This window comes from Geotrypetes seraphini, chromosome 3 (genome assembly GCF_902459505.1).
Source record: "Geotrypetes seraphini chromosome 3, aGeoSer1.1, whole genome shotgun sequence".
Classification (NCBI taxonomy): Eukaryota; Metazoa; Chordata; class Amphibia; order Gymnophiona; family Dermophiidae; genus Geotrypetes; species Geotrypetes seraphini.
The window spans coordinates 279,926,481-279,944,583 of record NC_047086.1 but is presented as its reverse complement, the minus strand read 5'-3'; the positions used below and the strand labels follow the sequence as shown (position 1 = coordinate 279,944,583).

The following is an 18,103-nucleotide window of genomic DNA, read 5'->3' as shown; positions in this document are numbered from 1 at the left end:
TCAGCGATCCCTGCGCTGCTTCCTGCGCCACGGTCCCGCCCCTCCTCTGACGTCAGAGGAGGGGTGGGATCGCGGCGCAGGAAGCAGCGCAGGGATGCTGACGCTGACTTCGCGATCCTGCTGCGGGCTGCTTCACAGGTGGTGCAGGAAGGTCAGTGGGGCGAGCGGTCCTTCGGGGGTGGCGGGGGACTGAACGGCAAGGCCGGGAACACCCCCTTAGGGCTGGTACCCGGGGCGGCCCGCCCCCCCCCTAGGTACGCCACTGGAGGGAATGGGTTTTTGGACACAGAAGGCATGGACTTGGGAGAGAGGAAGGGAGGGAAAGAGTTGCTGAGGTGGGGGAGGGAATGCGTTTTTGGACACAGAAGAAATGGACTTGGGAGGGAGGAAGGGAGGGAAAGAGATGCTGAGGTGGGGGAGGGAATGCGTTTTTGGACACAGAAGAAATGGACTTGGGAGAGAGGAAGGGAGGGAAAGAGATGCTGAGGTGGGGGAGGGAATGCGTTTTTGGACACAGAAGAAATGGACTTGGGAGAGAGGAAGGGAGGGAAAGAGATGCTGAGGTGGGGGAGGGAATGCGTTTTTGGACACAGAAGAAATGGACTTGGGAGGGAGGAAGGGAGGGAAAGAGATGCTGAGGTGGGGGAGGGAATGCGTTTTTGGACACAGAAGAAATGGACTTGGGAGAGAGGAAGGGAGGGAAAGAGATGCTGAGGTGGGGGAGGGAATGCGTTTTTGGACACAGAAGGCATGGACTTTGGAGAGAGGAAGGGAGGGAAAGAGATGCTGAGGTGGGGGAGGGAATGCGTTTTTGGACACAGAAGAAATGGACTTGGGAGGGAGGAAGGGAGGGAAAGAGATGCTGAGGTGGGGGAGGGAATGCGTTTTTGGACACAGAAGAAATGGACTTGGGAGAGAGGAAGGGAGGGAAAGAGTTGCTGAGGTGGGGGAGGGAATGCGTTTTTGGACACAGAAGAAATGGACTTGGGAGAGAGGAAGGGAGGGAAAGAGATGCTGAGGTGGGGGAGGGAATGCGTTTTTGGACACAGAAGAAATGGACTTGGGAGGGAGGAAGGGAGGGAAAGAGATGCTGAGGTGGGGGAGGGAATGCGTTTTTGGACACAGAAGAAATGGACTTGGGAGAGAGGAAGGGAGGGAAAGAGATGCTGAGGTGGGGGAGGGAATGCGTTTTTGGACACAGAAGAAATGGACTTGGGAGAGAGGAAGGGAGGGAAAGAGATGCTGAGGTGGGGGAGGGAATGCGTTTTTGGACACAGAAGAAATGGACTTGGGAGGGAGGAAGGGAGGGAAAGAGATGCTGAGGTGGGGGAGGGAATGCGTTTTTGGACACAGAAGAAATGGACTTGGGAGAGAGGAAGGGAGGGAAAGAGATGCTGAGGTGGGGGAGGGAATGCGTTTTTGGACACAGAAGGCATGGACTTTGGAGAGAGGAAGGGAGGAAAAGAGATGGTTGTGTACACGGGGAATAGAAGAAAGGAGAATTTTTGGTCATAGGGAGGGAGTGAGGTACAGATAGTGGCATACCAGGGTGGGGGGGGGGGCGGTCTGCCCCACCCCGGGTTTACGTCCCAAGGGGGTGCACAGCTGGCCACCCTCCAGTGTTGTCCCTAGGCCGGCAAACTGTGGCTCTTTAGCCACTTGAGTGCCACCGCCGCCAACGGTGTTGTTGGCGGTGGCAGCATTATAAAATACTTTCTTTGTGTTTATTTGATTCCTATTCAAGAGAATTACTTTATATATAGTCAATATAGGCACAGAGTTAAATTTTTTAACATTTTCTAATGGTGGTGTGCCTCGTGATTTTTTTCATGAAACAAGTGTGCCTTTGCCCAAAAAAGGTTGAAAAACACTGGAGTATACAACCTGAAAATACACCCCTTCCAACAAGGTTCCATCCATAATTTGTCCAATGCAGGAGAATCCCAGAAAAGATCCAGCAATGCACGCTGCTTAAGAAAATCAAGGACCTGATTATATTGAAAAGTTGTCTGCTGCTGTAAGGCCATATTTCTCCTGCAGTGATACTACTGGGATAAGTTTACCCTCTACCAAAAATTGACCCAAGGAGACTAGACCCCCCCCCTCAGCCCATATCCTATAGCGAATATCATCATGCCCCAGGGTAAATCCCTCTGCCACCACCACTGGGGTTTGCTTGAAATAGACCCACTCAGAAAATAATCGGTCCCGAAAAGAGGCCTACAAACGAATAGTCACTCCCAAAAGAGGGCCATTGCTTGGATCCGGCTAAGGGAAAGCCATGGGAGATGACTCAAAGAAACATCCCCCATAAACCATGCCTCCATTTGCACCCAAGTTTTCTGTAGGTCCATCTGCCTTGCTACCACATATCTGATTTGTGCAGCTAAATAATAATAATAAAATTGGGGAACCACCATACCCCCCTCTCCCTCAACTGAAAGAGCATAGCTCTCCGCACCCGAGGGGGTCTCCGTTGCCATACAAAGGCAAAAGCTTTACGATGTAGATCTGCAAAGAAGGATTTGGGGAGGAGAATGGGTAAGGCTGAAAATAAATACAAAAATTTGGGCAACACCATCATGTTTGGAACGTGCACCCTTCCGAACCATGATATGAAGGTGGGCAGGTTGTGGAACTATATGCCTGCTGTCCTCAGAGAACACCTGCTATAGATAAGTATCTTTCCTTTCTCCGAGGACAAGCAGGCATAATATTCTCACCTGTGGGACTCCCAAGCTGCCAGGATCATTTCTCTAGAAGAGGATAAACATTTAATATACTGGAGCCAGGCGAAACCCCACAGGATTGGAGGGAAAGTTGGTTTTAAGTAGAGAATAGATTGTGTAGAACTGCTTGCCCCTAATTCTGAAAAGTTGTTTCAGCTGGGGGGATACCTTCCTTAGCCCTCAAGAAATTACTGAGCTATTTGGAATAAAAACCAAAAATGAATTACCCCAACATTTACTACACACAAACAAGGAAATTTTAATACAAAGCTAGCACTGAGGGCTAGGACCCATGGTTTAAAAATACAAGAAGTCTTACCTCCTCACTGGTGTAGCCCCCTAAAGGTCAGAAAAAATACATACATAAAAACAGATCATTCAAATGTCTGAAGTATATATGTAAAACCATGTTTCAACCAGGCTCCAGCGCAAAAGTCACTGATAACATTCTCTGAGTGACCAACTCTAAAAATAACTCTTAAATCCAATGATTGGAGGTTCTTCTTCAGGAGACGCAAACAAATTGTAATCTTATTCTCTCGAGTAGAGAACGATAATGTGCTCTCACCAATGGGGGCAAAGTATCTGATGCCATTCCTAATATTTCCCTCAAATATTTGCATACATATCTATTGTAGAGCAGAAACCAAAGGAGATATTAGAAAATTTATTAAACTCAAGTTATTTCTCTTTAATTGGCTCTCCAAATATTCTACTTTAAAGGCACACTTTCTCCCTGAACAGTCTATAATCTGGTCTCCATGACTTACAGCCTACCAGTTTGATTACTCAGCTTCTTTGCTTGTTTCCATGAAACTTGAGAAATTCCAGTAATATCATTTATTTATTCAATTTTCTATACCGTTCTCCCAGGTACTCAAGTTTTCCCTGTTGGTCCCGGTGGGCTCACAATCTAGCTAATGTACCCGGGGCAATGGGGGGATTAAGTGACTTGCCCAGGGTCACAAGGAGCAGCGTGGGTTTGAACCCACAACCCCAGAGTGCTGAGGCTGTAGCTTTAACCACTGCGCCACACCCATATGTTTAGACATCCTTGTTTAGACACCACAGCTGAAAGAGATGCATTCACCCTCTATATGGCATCTCAGTCCATAGTCACTGCAGGCAGCCTTTGTAATACCTGCAAAGCACGTTGCAAATTTCCTTGCTTCTCTCCTCCTTCAACATGAGCAACTCCAAAGTTTTGAGTGCAGAAACAAATTCTTTCTCATCCCTTAGCAGAGAAGTAGCTATGGGGAGCCTCTTCAACAGCAAAGACTGAATTTCCTTGATAATACCCGATTGCACTCCAACTACGTGGGATATACTTTTGGGTTGCAAGGGAGTTCTCATCTTGGGGTTGAATGAGTCCCTTCTCCATTGCTGTACATTGCACGAATAAAGTGGATTCCTCCATTCCAGAGGGAGCAAAGCAGTACGTCTCTAAAGTGAGATGCAACAAGCATGAGAAGAGGGCCTGGTTTTCAAACTTTAATAGCAACCAAAAGTGCAATATAAATCAAACAATCAGTTATAAAAACATCTAACAAGTCTTTGGACTCGACATGTAACGTGTTTCAGCTAAAATGCCTGCATCAGGAGTCCTAGAAAATTTAAAAAACATAAAAATTGCAATACATAAAAAAAATCGCAATACAATTAAATAGTTGAATAAAATAAATGAAAATTTTATATAACAACCTATCATACATATCCTGATAAAAACAAACCAATTGTGAAAATCAATTCCATAAGGATACTATAAAAACAAATAAAATACATGTCTTAAATAATTAGCAATTGTAAACAACACAGATGAATGTAAGACACATTATACATCTAAAATAGGTAACAAGTTGGAGTTATAAAAGGTTAAAATGAAAAAAAAAACCAAACCAAAAAACATATGACATAGCCCAAATGACAAGGGGATGAAGCATATATTATGATCCCAACTGCATAAATTGTGGATGTCCAGAGAAGTGAACAAATTTAAAAATATCGAAGAACGAACAATAATAATCATGCTCCAATGACATATGCAAAAAAAACCATATAATGATCTATATAAATCCCCAACGGAGCATAATTTAAAGGTCAGTGATAACGATATAAAAACAAGGCAATGGCTGCTAGAAATAAAACCAACAATATGAAACACAAATTGTACATTATGGGGCTCATAATAATAATTTTTAAAAAGTCCAAAAACTGGCCTAGGTCGGTACTTGGACAATCAAAAAGACAGGTCGTCCAATTACGATAATCAAAACTAGTTTTAGACTTATCTAAAACCATCTTCTGCCTTTTCAGTGTTGCTGTATGCCCAGAGTGAAAAGGGGCATTTTTGGAGGAGTAGATAGGGCGGGAAGTGGGCCGACCTAGACTTAGTTGTCTGGCAGCCATAACCAAAAATGTTTGACAGGTTGCCAGACAGAACTTATACATTTTGACTTAGATAAAGTCAAAATAGGCATAAGTTCCGAATCGGGCCGCGATCAGCTCAGTGGCCCAGGCAACCCGTCCTCCTGCACCCATAACAATTGTGGCAGGAGATGCCCAATCTCTCCTGCTGCCACCCGCCATGACTCCCCCTAACACATTGTGGCAATCCCAATCTCTCCTATCAGAACTTCTCCGAACCTGCGCACTCTTCACAGTCAGGAGGGATGCCCAGTCCCTCCTGTCGACACCCCCTCCCCCAAACTAGCGCGCTCTTCACCGGCAGGAGGGATGCATATTCTATATAGATTGAAATCAATGCTTTCAATGTGTGATTTTCGATCTGTGGTCCAAACACTGATATTGACTAGATTGGATTATTGTAACATGCTTTACCTTTGTTTGACTAAGATGAAATGTAAATCCTTGCAGTAATTAACTCTGCAGCAAGGTTGATTACTGGTATACCTAAGATAGAACATATCACTCCAGTTTTAAAACAATTACATTGGCTTCCAATACAACAGTGAATATGTTACAAAGTGCTTTTGACTGTGCACCAAGTTTTATACTCGTCTGTCCCATTATGAGCTCCTTTTACTAAGGCGCGGTAGTGGTTTAACGTGCATAATAGCACACGCTAGCTGCTACCACCTCCTCTTGAGCAGGCGGTAGTTTTTTGGCTAGCGCGGAGGTTAGCGAGTGATGAAAAGTTGCGCGCACTGAAGCCGCTAACATAGCTTCGTAAAAGGAGCCCTATGTTTTCAAAATCTCTGGAAAATCTATCAACCAGGTAGAAAGCTAAGGTCTGAGGGAGGGATGAGGTTAATTACTGACAAGTTCATTACATAAGATCGAGGGTGTCCATTAGAGAATGACACGGTGAAAAAATTGGTCCCCGTCACCGCCCCGTCCCCGTCTCACCATCCCCGTCACCGCCCCGTCCCCGTCTCACCATCCCCGTCACCGCCCCGTCTCCGTCTCACCATCCTCTTCACCGCCCCGTCACCGCCACTGCCACCCCATTCACCGCCCCGTCACCGCCACTGCAATCCCATTCACTTTTCTTTATTTACGTATAAAGGAAACATTCTTTAAAACTTTAAAACTTAGTTAAATATTAGTTAATAACTATACAAAAACAAAACACGCAGAGAAAAAATTAATTAATATAAATTCCCTGACTTCCCTGCACTGTCCCCCCTTGAAGGTCTGTCCCCATCCTGAAAGCCTGATGCCCCCCCCCCGATGTCCGATACATCCCTCCCCCCGAAGGACCGCCGACTCCCCAACAATATCGGGCCAGGAGGGAGCCCAAATCCTCCTGGCCACGGCGACCCCCTAACCCCACCCCGCACTACATTACGGGCAGGAGGGATCCCAGGCCCTCCTGCCCTCGACGCAAACCCCCCTCCCCCCAACGACCGCCCCCCCCAGCTTCAAAATGATGCCTGAAGTTACCTTGGGGGTTCTGAGCACTATTAATTTTAATTTATTACAGCATTCCAGAAATATTTTTCTAATTGTTTTAACTTGGAAAAGCGAACCAGGATTGTCTTAATGAAAGGCTTATGTTCTGCACTGCAGCCCTCCTGCCCTCGACGCAAACCCCCCTCCCCCCAACGACCGCCCCCCCCAGCTTCAAAATGATGCCTGAAGTTACCTTGGGGGTTCTGAGCACTATTAATTTTAATTTATTACAGCACTTCAGAAATATTTTTCTAATTGTTTTAACTTGGAAAAGCGAACCAGGATTGTCTTAATGAAAGGCTTATGTTCTGCACTGCAGCCCTCCTGCCCTCGACGCAAACCCCCCTCCCCCCAACGACCGCCCCCCCCCAGCTTCAAAATGATGCCTGAAGTTACCTTGGGGGTTCTGAGCACTATTAATTTTAATTTATTACAGCACTTCAGAAATATTTTTCTAATTGTTTTAACTTGGAAAAGCGAACCAGGATTGTCTTAATGAAAGGCTTATGTTCTGCACTGCAGCCCTCCTGCCCTCGACGCAAACCCCCCTCCCCCCAACGACCGCCCCCCCCCCAGCCGACCCGCGACCCCCCTGGCGACCCCCACGACCCCCCCACCCCCCTTCCCCGTACCTTTGGTAGTTGGCCGGACAGACGGGAGCCAAAACCGCCTGTCCGGCAGGCAGCCAACGAAGGAATGAGGCCGGATTGGCCCATCCATCCTAAAGCTCCGCCTACTGGTGGGGCCTAAGGCGCGTGGGCCAATCAGAATAGGCCCTGGAGCCTTAGGTCCCACCTGGGGGCGCGGCCTGAGGCACATGGTCGGGTTGGGCCCATGTGCCTCAGGCCGCGCCCCCAGGTGGGACCTAAGGCTCCAGGGCCTATTCTGATTGGCCCACGCGCCTTAGGCCCCACCAGTAGGCGGAGCTTTAGGATGGATGGGCCAATCCGGCCTCATTCCTTCGTTGGCTGCCTGCCGGACAGGCGGGTTTGGCTCCCGTCTGTCCGGCCAACTACCAAAGGTACGGGGAAGGGGGGTGGGGGGGTCGCCAGAGGGGTCGCGGGTCGGCTGGGGGGGACGGTCGGAGGTTCTTGGGGGGGGCGGTCGTTGGGGGGGAGGGGGGTTTGCGTCGAGGGCAGGAGGGCCTGGGATCCCTCCTGCCCGTAATGTAGTGCGGGGTGGGGTTAGGAGGTCGCCGTGGCCAGGAGGGTTTGGGCTCCCTTCTGGCCCGATATTGTCGGGAAGTCGGCGGTCCTTCGGGGTGGGGGGGCGCGTGGTCCTGCCGGGGGGGGGGGGATGTATCGGACGTCGGGGAGTCGGCCGGGCAAGAGGGCTTGGGCTCCCTCTTGCTCCGATCGCGGGTGCGGGTGGGAGCGCGTGCGAGCGGTCGTTCGGGGTGGGGGTGCGAGCGGTCCTGCTGGGGGGGTGAATCGGGCGTCGGGCGGTAAATAGCGGTTCCTAGAAGGGGGTACATTGGCCCGCGGGGACAAACCTGTTCACCGTTTCCGCGGTCGGTGAATGGCCTTGTCCCCGTCACCGCAGCGACTGCTAGTTTTCTTCCCCGTTTTCGGCGGTGACCCGCGGCTTAAATGCGGTGGCCGCGGGTAAACCGTCACCGTGTCATTCTCTAGTGTCCATGTTCTCCATAGCTGGAGTAAAACTTTGGAATGCTCTTCCTGGAAACTTGAGACTATGTATGGACCGCTTGCCTTTAAGAAACTGCTGAAAACTCAATTATTTGTTGATGCCTTCATGCAACATATGATGGGAGGACACTGACCTCGATATGGCTATTTTATGATACTAAGATTGAGAGCTGTAAAGGAAGGTAGGATCTTGAATTTGACTTAGTAGCTTTATTACATCATGTTACTAAGAAATGTAAACATTAATGTTTTTGTTAAAATATGAGCTATATGTTGTTGTTTTTAGATTATGGATGTTCTTATGTAAATCACTTAGACTATAAATTTTTTAATAAATAAATGGTATTAGAGCCAGAAAAAGAAGCAGTCAGTGCAGAGCACTAATAAAGCTTCCTACTCAGATGTCTCTGCTAACCGCCATCTTGGTTCGCTTACCTTTGCTCTTTAATCTTTCTCTTTAGGTTTCTATGCACAGATTTCTAGTTTTCCCTTTCATTATGTTTTGTGGGCATTGACTTTGTTTATATTAATTTAAGATTTGATATACCGCTCCTGCATTTTACTTGATGTTTATATTGATGTTTATATTAATTTAAGATTTGATATACCGCTCCTGCATTTTACTGACCTAAGCGGTTTACAAAGTATCAAACTAAAATGAAATTAGGTACTTGAGAAAAACTACCCTATTTGTCCCGAAGGCTCACAATCTAGCTAAATCCAATTCAGTCTGTTGATGCTGTTTTGATTTCAGTGTTTGTATTTATGTTGGATACAGAGAAGAACTTTAAAAGATTTTATTAGATAAAAATGTATGAAATACAATGAATTTCAATGGGTCTTTTTTTTAAATTCCCATCATTCCCATGAATTAAAAAAAGGAGGAAGGAAGACCAAATAGCAGTCAGTGTGACTGACAAGCAAGGTGGAAGAAACTATCAGAGCTAAAAGTAAATCCTTCAGAAAGTGGAAGAAGAATCTGACTGAAAATAACAGGAAACAGAATAAGGAATGGCAAGTCAAATGCAAAGCACTGATAAAAAAAAGGCAGAGTGAGACACTGTAAAGAAGATTGTATTGGAGGCAAAAACATATAGCAAAATCTTTTTTAGGTATATTAAAAACAAGAAGCTGGGAAAAGAATCGGGTGAACCGCTAGATGACTGGGGGAGTAAATGGGGTGCTCAGAGAAGACAAGGCCATAGTGGAGAAATTGAGGCCCAGATTTTCTAACCAGCACTATTGTCGGCGGCCACTGATCATGTGTCAGTAACGCCACAGCACTGTTTATAGAGAATCACGCCTATAGCAAATAGATGCCAGAAATGTAGATCAGGGTTTTCAAGGCCTACATTTCTGGTGCTTATCCTTGACGTGAATCACGCCTACATAGATGCATGTTAACCGCTTTGATTTGACTTTTTTAATAATGGCGGTATATCAAATATAATAACTAACTTCCAGTGTTAGCCATGCCTATAGTGGTGTAAGGCACCATTAGGTGCCTCTGGAGGCATGATTCTGGCACCATTTGTTTAGGCACTGTAGGCACTTTGAATTTTCACTTAAGTTGTGTTTCAAACGGTGTTTCTCTCTTAACTTAAGCGTCGGTAGGGCGCCTAAGTTAAGGTGCTGTTTATAGAATTTGCCCCTAAATGAATTTTTTGCTTTGATCTTCAACAAGGAAGAAGTAGGGAAGATACCGGTGCCAGAAATGGCATTCAATGCTAATGAGTCAGAGAAACTGAAACAAATCTCTGTAGAGCTGGAAGATGTAATGGAGCAATTTGACAAATTAAACAGTAGCAAATTGTCTAGATCTGATAGTATACACCACAAAGTACTAATAGAATTGAAAAATGAACTTAACAGAGTTACTGTTAGTAATTAGTAATTTATCTTTAATATCCAGCATGATATCGGAAGACAGGAAGGTGGCATCACACTGATTTTTAAAAAGGGTTCCAGAGGTGGTCCATGAAATTATAGATCGGTGAGTCCAACGTCGGTGCTGGGCAAAATGGTAGAGATTATTCTAAAGAACAAAATTACAGAGCATATACATAAGCACAGATTAATGAGACAAAGCCAACATAGATTTAGCCATGAGAAATCTTGCCTCACCACTCTACTACATTTCTTCAAAGGGATGAATGAGCATGTGAATAAACATGAGCTGGTCAATATTGTGTAAACTGGATTTTCAAAAGGTATTTGCTAATGTATCTCATGAAAGACTTCTGATGAAATTAGAAAGTTATGAGATAGGAGGTAATGTCCTATTATGGATTAGGACCTGGTTAAAAGATAGAAAATAGAGTAGGGTTTTAAAGGATTAGGTTAGATTTTCTGAAATAGGTAGGGAGGGATTGGGAGGGGGGGGTTTATTTTATTTATATTGGTCATACATATTAAATGAATTACATATTATTTAAAACATTATAAAATATTAATATAAATATGATATGTTGTACTTAAAGTGTTCATGAAGGTAAATCAAGTGTGTATTTATAAGATCATTTAAATTTTTCTGATACACTTGTTGTAATATGAAAAAATGAATAAAGAAATTATAAAAAAAAGAAAATAGAGTAGGATTATATGGTCACTTTTCTAAATGGAGAAGGGTACATAGTTGGGTTCCCCAGGGCTCTGTACAACCAAGATGTAATCAGTAGAACAGTATCTTTTTGTTCTGCTTCCAGTACTCCTCTAAGAATTTCTTATATGATCCTCAGAAACACCATCTCAGACTCCATTATGTCAATACACAGATGGAATAGCGCTAAACTTTCTTAAGGGATGAATGGCCTTGATAAAACTTTCCAGTGAAACATGTTGGCAAAGTTATCCCTGAAAGGAAGACCACATATAAGTTAAGTAACTTTAATAAGAGTAAACGCTAAGTTACATATTTATATATTTAAACACTTCTGATAATAAATATAGGATTCTGTGAGGAAACAACACTGGGACAATGAAATAATGAAGTAATGTAAGATTTTTGAAAATTAGTGTGTAAGTTTTAATAATTTAGATGTAATCAGTAGAACAGTATCTTTTTGTTCTGCTTCCAGTTCTCCTCTAAGAATTTCTTATATGATCCTCAGAAACACCACCTCAGACACAGTTGCAACATAGATTCGGTCTTAATAAATCACAAAATTTTAAATGGCTGCAGCTGAAGCAGGCTATTCAGGTAGGGTTCCCTGAATGGAAAAATCTGAATAATCAATATAGTCTGGAGTTCCTTTGTTTTCAAGCGGATTTCCTGGGACATCAAGCCGCTTTGTGGTATAAATTGTTATTTGTATATGTGAATAAAAAACCAAAAAATGGTCTTAGAGACATTTGGAGTATTGAGATAAGGCAGCAAATTTCTGCATCTCAATGGCCACGAATTTGGTCTTGGAGAATGAGATGTACAATGTCAGCATCTATGAGGCAAACTTGGTTCTTTTTGTTGCATAGAGCTTTTTGGACCCCAGTTCGTTTGCAAAAGTTAGATAGATCTAAGTCTAATAAATGCTGGCATTGTAATCTGGAAGTAGGGACATTGGATCATTTACTTTTTTACTGTCCCTTTATTAAATTATTTTGGAATTCAATTTGGACGCAGGTTAACCGTTTACTTGAAAATCATGTTGCTTTGTCTTATGATACTATTCTGTTTGGCATGATTATGAGGAAAAAAAGTCAAATTTCATCTTATAATAACAAACTTCTATTAATAATGACAGGGGTGGCAATTCAGCATATTACGGCTAATTGGAAAAATTATACAAATCTTAATTATTCTTTTTGGTGGAATTCATTTTGTCACATTTTTAAAATGGAAAGAGCAATTGCTATACAGAAAGGTAATTATAACAACTTTATAAAGATCTGGGGGCCATTAGAGAATTATTGTAATGAATGAACATCGTTTTCCTTTCTGATGGATACATGTATTTTATTGGGGGGAGGGGGGAAATTGGATGATTAATATTTTTATTTAATGATTGGATTTCTGTTGTATTATGAAAATTTCATTGAAGAATTGTTGGGTTGGGGGAAAGGGTTATAATTTCTACTTTAATGGATTATATGTATAAGAATGTCAAGTGCTGTATATTTTATTAGTAATGTAATGTTTTAATATTAATCACTTGTTTGTCAGTTTTAAAATGAATAAAGAATTTTACATTACATTACATTAGGGATTTCTATTCCGCCTGTGCCTTGCGGTTCTAGGCGGATTACATTATAGAAGATATCTGGACAGTTCCAGTTGAATTACATTTCAGGTTAGGAGTATATTACAGTAACAGTAAAGAGTTATGATACTTCAAGTTCACAGAAGATAATACTTGTCACAGAAGTTATTACATATGACAGAAGATATTGCATTTTGCAGAGGTAATACATGGCAACTCGATCGTTTAAATCAGGTGTAAAGTAGAAGAGTTACATTACATTTTAGGTCACAGACAAAGAGATAGTATAGATGGGTGTTTCCGAAGTCGTTGGTTGGGAACTCGTTGGGTGGTGGTTAGAGTGATGGGAGATATTTTTTGAACAGTAGTGTTTTTATTTCTTTGCGGAACTCTTTTATGTCTGTTGTTTTGGTCAGTAATTTTGAGATGTCAGAGTCTATTTTAGCTGCCTGTGTCCCCAGGAGGTTGTCGTAGAGTTTCTTACGACAAGTTCCGTTGAGTGGTGGGTAGGTGAAAAGGTTCTGTGTTCTCCTTCTTCTTGGTGGGTGGTAGTGATGGAAACGATTAATTAGGTAACTGGGTGCCGTGCCATGGGTTACTTTGAAAATGAGACAGTAGAGTTTGAATTGTGTTCTTGCTTTTATTGGTAGCCAGTGAGATTCTAGGTATGCATTGGTAATGTGGTCGTATTTGCTGAGTGAGTATATGAGTCTGAGGGCTGTGTTCTGGATGGTCTGTAGTTTTTTTATTGTGTTGGTCGGGCAAGGTAGGTAGAGGCTGTTGCAATAGTCGACAATACTTAGCACAAGGGATTGGACAATGATCCTGAATTGGTCTTTGTTAAAGAATTTCCTGATTTTTCTTAAATTTCGCATTGTGAAGAATGCTTTTTGGGTGACCTTTAGGATTTGTGTTTGCATTGTGCAGCATCTGTCTAAATGTATTCCTAGGATTTTAAGGGAGTTCTGTATAGGGTACTTGATTGAGTTTACTTCCAGTTCTGTTAGGGATGGTTTTTTGTCCTTCTCTAGTAATAAGAATTTGGTTTTGTCAGAGTTCAGCTTCAGCTTGTGATCTGTCATCCATTTATCCACTGTTTCTAATGTAGTTTTCAGGCGTTCTGTGGAGATTGGGTTATGTATGTCGAATGGAAGGAGGATGGTTATGTCGTCTGCGTAGCTGAAAGAAGTAATATTTTGGGTGTCTAGGGTGGTGCCTAGGGAGGATATGAATAGGTTGAAAAGTGTGGGAGAGAGGGGAGAGCCTTGTGGTACTCCACATGGATTGGACCATGGTTCAGATAGAGTGTCTTTTGATTTGACTCTGTATGTTCTAGTTTTAAGGAAGCCTTGGAACCAGTTATGAACTTTACCTGAAATTCCTATTGCGTCTAGTTTTTGGAGAAGAATGGAGTGGTCCACTAGATCGAATGCAGCTGAGAGATCAAATTGGATGATTAGCAGTCTATTTCCTTGGCTGAGGTGACTTCGAGCTATGTCTAGTAGAGATACCAGGAGAGTTTCTGTACTGTAGTTGGTTCTGAATCCGGATTGGGATGGATGTAAGATATTGTGGGCTTCAAGGTAAGTGGACATTTGTTGTGCAACTAGTCCTTCTATTATTTTGACGTATGTTGGGATAGAAGCGATTGGTCTGTAATTTGATGGGTTATTTGTTAGACCTTTGGGATCCTTCAGTATAGGCGTGATTATAATTTCTCCGAGCTCTGGTGGGAACTGGCCTTCCCTGAGTGTGGTTTGCAGCCATAATGTGTAGCTAGCTTTGAAGTTGATGGAAGCTGTTGCTAGTAGGTATGGTGGGCAGTTATTCAAGTCACATGATGATTTGCAATATTTTTTGTATAGCCTGTCCAGTTCAGTCCACTGGGTTGTAGGGAAGTCGGTCCAGAACCTGTCAGCTGATATTGCTTCATCTGATGTGGGTTTTATTAGAATCTTGTCTGTGTTGTTTTGTGAGTTGTTGAATGTTGTTCTAATTGAGATGATTTTATTTTTGAAGTGGTCTGCTAACTGAGAGGCTGTAGGTATTAGGTTTTCCTGGGTGGCTAGACATGGTTTAGTGTCAGTAAGGTTTCTTACTAGGTTGAACAGTTTTTTTGTGTCTGGTTTGTCGGTGCCTATGAGGTTGGAGTAATAGTCTTTGCGTTTTTCCTTCAATTTGATTTTGTATTGTTTGATTTGGATTTTCCATTCTGTTTTAGTAATTTCTTGTTTTTGTTTTATCCATGCCCTTTCTAGTTGTCTACATTTCCTTTTTAGTTGTAGGAGTTCAGTGTCAAACCATTTATCTGATTGTCTGTGTATTTTGTTTTTTTCTTTTAGTGGTGCTAGTTTGTTCAAGGTCGATTCGCTGAGAGAACGCCAGGTGTTTATGAATTCACTAGGGTTGCTGGAGTCTATTTCTGGGTCCACTGCGTTCCAGAATGTGTTCGGTTCGATTTTCTGTCTGGTCATAGAGCTTGTTTTGAGGGGAGTGGGTTTATTTTTGTTATGTACCCAGTTGATAGTGAAGTTGTATTTAAAGTGGTCCGACCATAGGGTGGGTTGCCAGGTGCCGTTGGTGATTTGGATGTTTTGTGAGTTGAGGTTTGGGGATGAGTATGCTGCGATATCGAGTTGATGACCTTTTTCAGGTGTTGGTTCCGGGTTGAGGATCTGGTACGATAGGGTACTGAGGTAAGATATAATATCTACTACTTGTTTTGAGGTGTGGTCTTCTAGATGGAAGTTTAAATCACCAAGGATCAGATTGTTTGCCTAAAAGGTTTTAAAGTTGACCACTTTTAACGAATTACAAAAATGTTTGTCTGACATTGTAAGAATTACAATGTGAAATATATGGAAAGTTTCAAAGATATTTTCGTGGATACTGTTTATTAGGATGAAAGTCATATTTCTGTCTTGTACTTACAGATTTATTACTATGCAGATACACAGACAACCCATACTAAATATCCAGAAGTGATAGAAGTCTTGCAGTTTCCTAATAATAAAATTGGTTTTACTCCTTGGGATCTTGCAAGGTATTTGTGACCTGGATTGGCCATTGTTGGAAACAGGATACTGGGCTTGATGGACCTTTAATCTATCCCAGAAATGACAACTCTTATGTTTTTATTCTCCAAAATATTACAATACTTTTTGGAAGCTATCTTTTTTACAATGTTTTCCTAATTATTTAAGTGCTTTTCACAGGTTTCAGTAACTCTGGACCTCTCCCCACTTTCAAACTCTGTTTATACTTGACCACTAATCCAACCCTTCCCTCTTAAATACAATCATGGAGAAGAATCTGTTCCACATATGATCTTAGCCAAGGTTTCCCTCTCTCCAAATACACCAACATTTAACCAAAAACTAGGAATTAGTTGCCATGATCTTATAATATTACCTTTTCCATTTACCTTATTCAAGAAAAGCATGAAACACCAGAACCAGCCACAAATATGGCAGTTATATTACTACTGTACCCCCAGTTCCATGTACGAGTACATACTTCTATTTCTTCACGACTTTGGTTAGAGACATTGGCTGCTTCTATCTGCTTCTTTAACTCATCTTTTTCCTGCTGCAGTTTTCTAATTTCTTCCTTCTTGTATTCTTCTAGATGATTCAGCTCTTTTCCTTTCATTTTCCCTAAATGGTCCATTTGTTTTCTGTAGAAAACATAAATGAAGAATAAAGATGGCAAGTAGAAAATTGTATTAATTGATTCATAACCTGCCCACCAGTTGGCTGCCCAGCACTACCCAAAACAGAATACATTATAATATGATCTTTTTTTATGGCGGGGGAAGAAGCAAAGGTGGCATTGCCCGCCAAATACTGCAGGACATAAGCACAGAACAGAGTACTCCCTTCCACTATAGGGTCCAGTATCACCCCCCTCTCTCCTCACCATGATACCCATCCAGTATCTCCTCTTTCTTGCCTCCCTGTTGTGGTCCACCATCTTCATCCCCTAAACCTTCCCTCTTTCATCCTCCTTTTCTCTTAAAACTCTTCAGATGCAAGTGTTAGCAGTACACAGAAAGGAAACAGGTCACGAAGCCTTGCACTCTGCAAGATCTGTGATTCCATCCCATTTGACACGAACTTCCTGCTGCCATGGAAGTGAGATTGACAATTTTGCAGAGCTTGAGCATGGGGTTCTGTAACCCACTGCCTTTGTTTTTACTACCAACATTTAAGGCTGTAACAGGAATAATGAAGATTTGAAGAGAGGAGATGTACCAAGGGATGGAAGAGACTAGGGAGAGGCAGCAAACTACAGAAAGGGAAAGCAAAAGGAAGATCTTACTCCCACTTCATACCTAGCTATTAGAACCAACAACCACCCCTCCCTCCCCGCCACACACACACACACAATCAGATCCCTTAATGGACTCCTGAACTTTAGGAAAGCAATAAAAACCTACCTCTTTCCATAAATACCACCTATGTAAGTTAATTGAAGAGAACAATTATACGTTAACTTAAAATGATCAGATTGTATACTGACTTTGAACCTCTGTATATGTCTAACAAAGACGACATAAGACTACTGTAGACATGTAAATTCTCAATATATTTGTCTATGCATTATGTATGTTAACTTAATATGATCAGATATGCTAACTTTGACCATGTTTCAAATCAAAATGATCTAAGACTACTGTACACATGTAAATTCACAATCTGTTTGTCTATGCATTATGCATGTTAACTCTGTAACCCATTCTGAACTCGTCGAGGAGGATGGGATATAAAACTAACCACATAAATAAATAAGATGCAATGGGAAATGGATACAGAGAAGAAGAGGAATGGATGATGAGGCAAAAAGGCTGAGAGGCTGGGTAAATGAGTACTGGAGAGAGGAGTAGTCAGATGCTGGGGAAGTGGCAGATAATGGATGCTACGCATGAGGGAGAGGTGAGGTAATGGATGTGGGAAAGAAGAGAAAGATGGCTATGAAGAGATTGAGAGACAAAGATGGAAGACATCTTTGAAGGAGGTGAAAAAAGGTAAACATAGAGAAAGAAAAGGGAATATGAGCAAGCCATATGAAATGGAATATAAGTTCAAAAACAGGACTCACCAAAAAATCTCCTTCCTTGAGCTGGGTAACTCGGCAGCAGTGGGCTGAGAATCAGTGAAGCTGAGCAAGTAATTTTTACTCTCCATTGCCTCTGGTACATACCAAAGAGTAAGGGTAGACTGCTCAAGAGTGAGATTTAAGGGCAATGTGCACAACCCGGATAGATTCATCCTGTCCCACTAATGAAACCTTGCAGTTGTCTGGTCATACTTGCAGTTTTCAAACAATAGTCATGTCAATTATTTTACCCCAGTTAGTTTATTGTAATTCATTGTACTGTGCTGTTACACTGAAGTTGAAATATAGGTTGCCATTGCTTCAGAACACAGGGGTGCGTCTGATATTCAAAGCTAAGAAATATGATAGGTGACTATTTTTACATCAATTGCACTGGTTGACAGTTCAGAAGAGAATAAATTTTAAAGTGTGCTTACATTGATATAAAATGTAATATGGTATGGGATCTGAAGGTTTAGTAAGATATTTATCCTTTCCAGTAAGGAGGATTGCTTTTCGTTTC

The 18,103-nt window shown here is 42.4% G+C and overlaps 1 protein-coding gene across 5 annotated transcripts in view; it reads right to left on the bottom strand.

The window, feature by feature from the left end:
- Nucleotides 1-18,103, bottom strand: part of LOC117358015 (centromere protein J-like) — a 324,580-nt gene that overhangs the window by 191,811 nt on the left and 114,666 nt on the right. For all 5 annotated transcript variants that reach the window (XM_033939403.1, XM_033939405.1, XM_033939406.1 and 2 more), the window contains exon 9: nucleotides 16,000-16,159. In XM_033939403.1, the coding sequence (XP_033795294.1) occupies nucleotides 16,000-16,159 (160 nt within the window). The remainder of the gene's footprint in view (nucleotides 1-15,999; nucleotides 16,160-18,103) is intronic.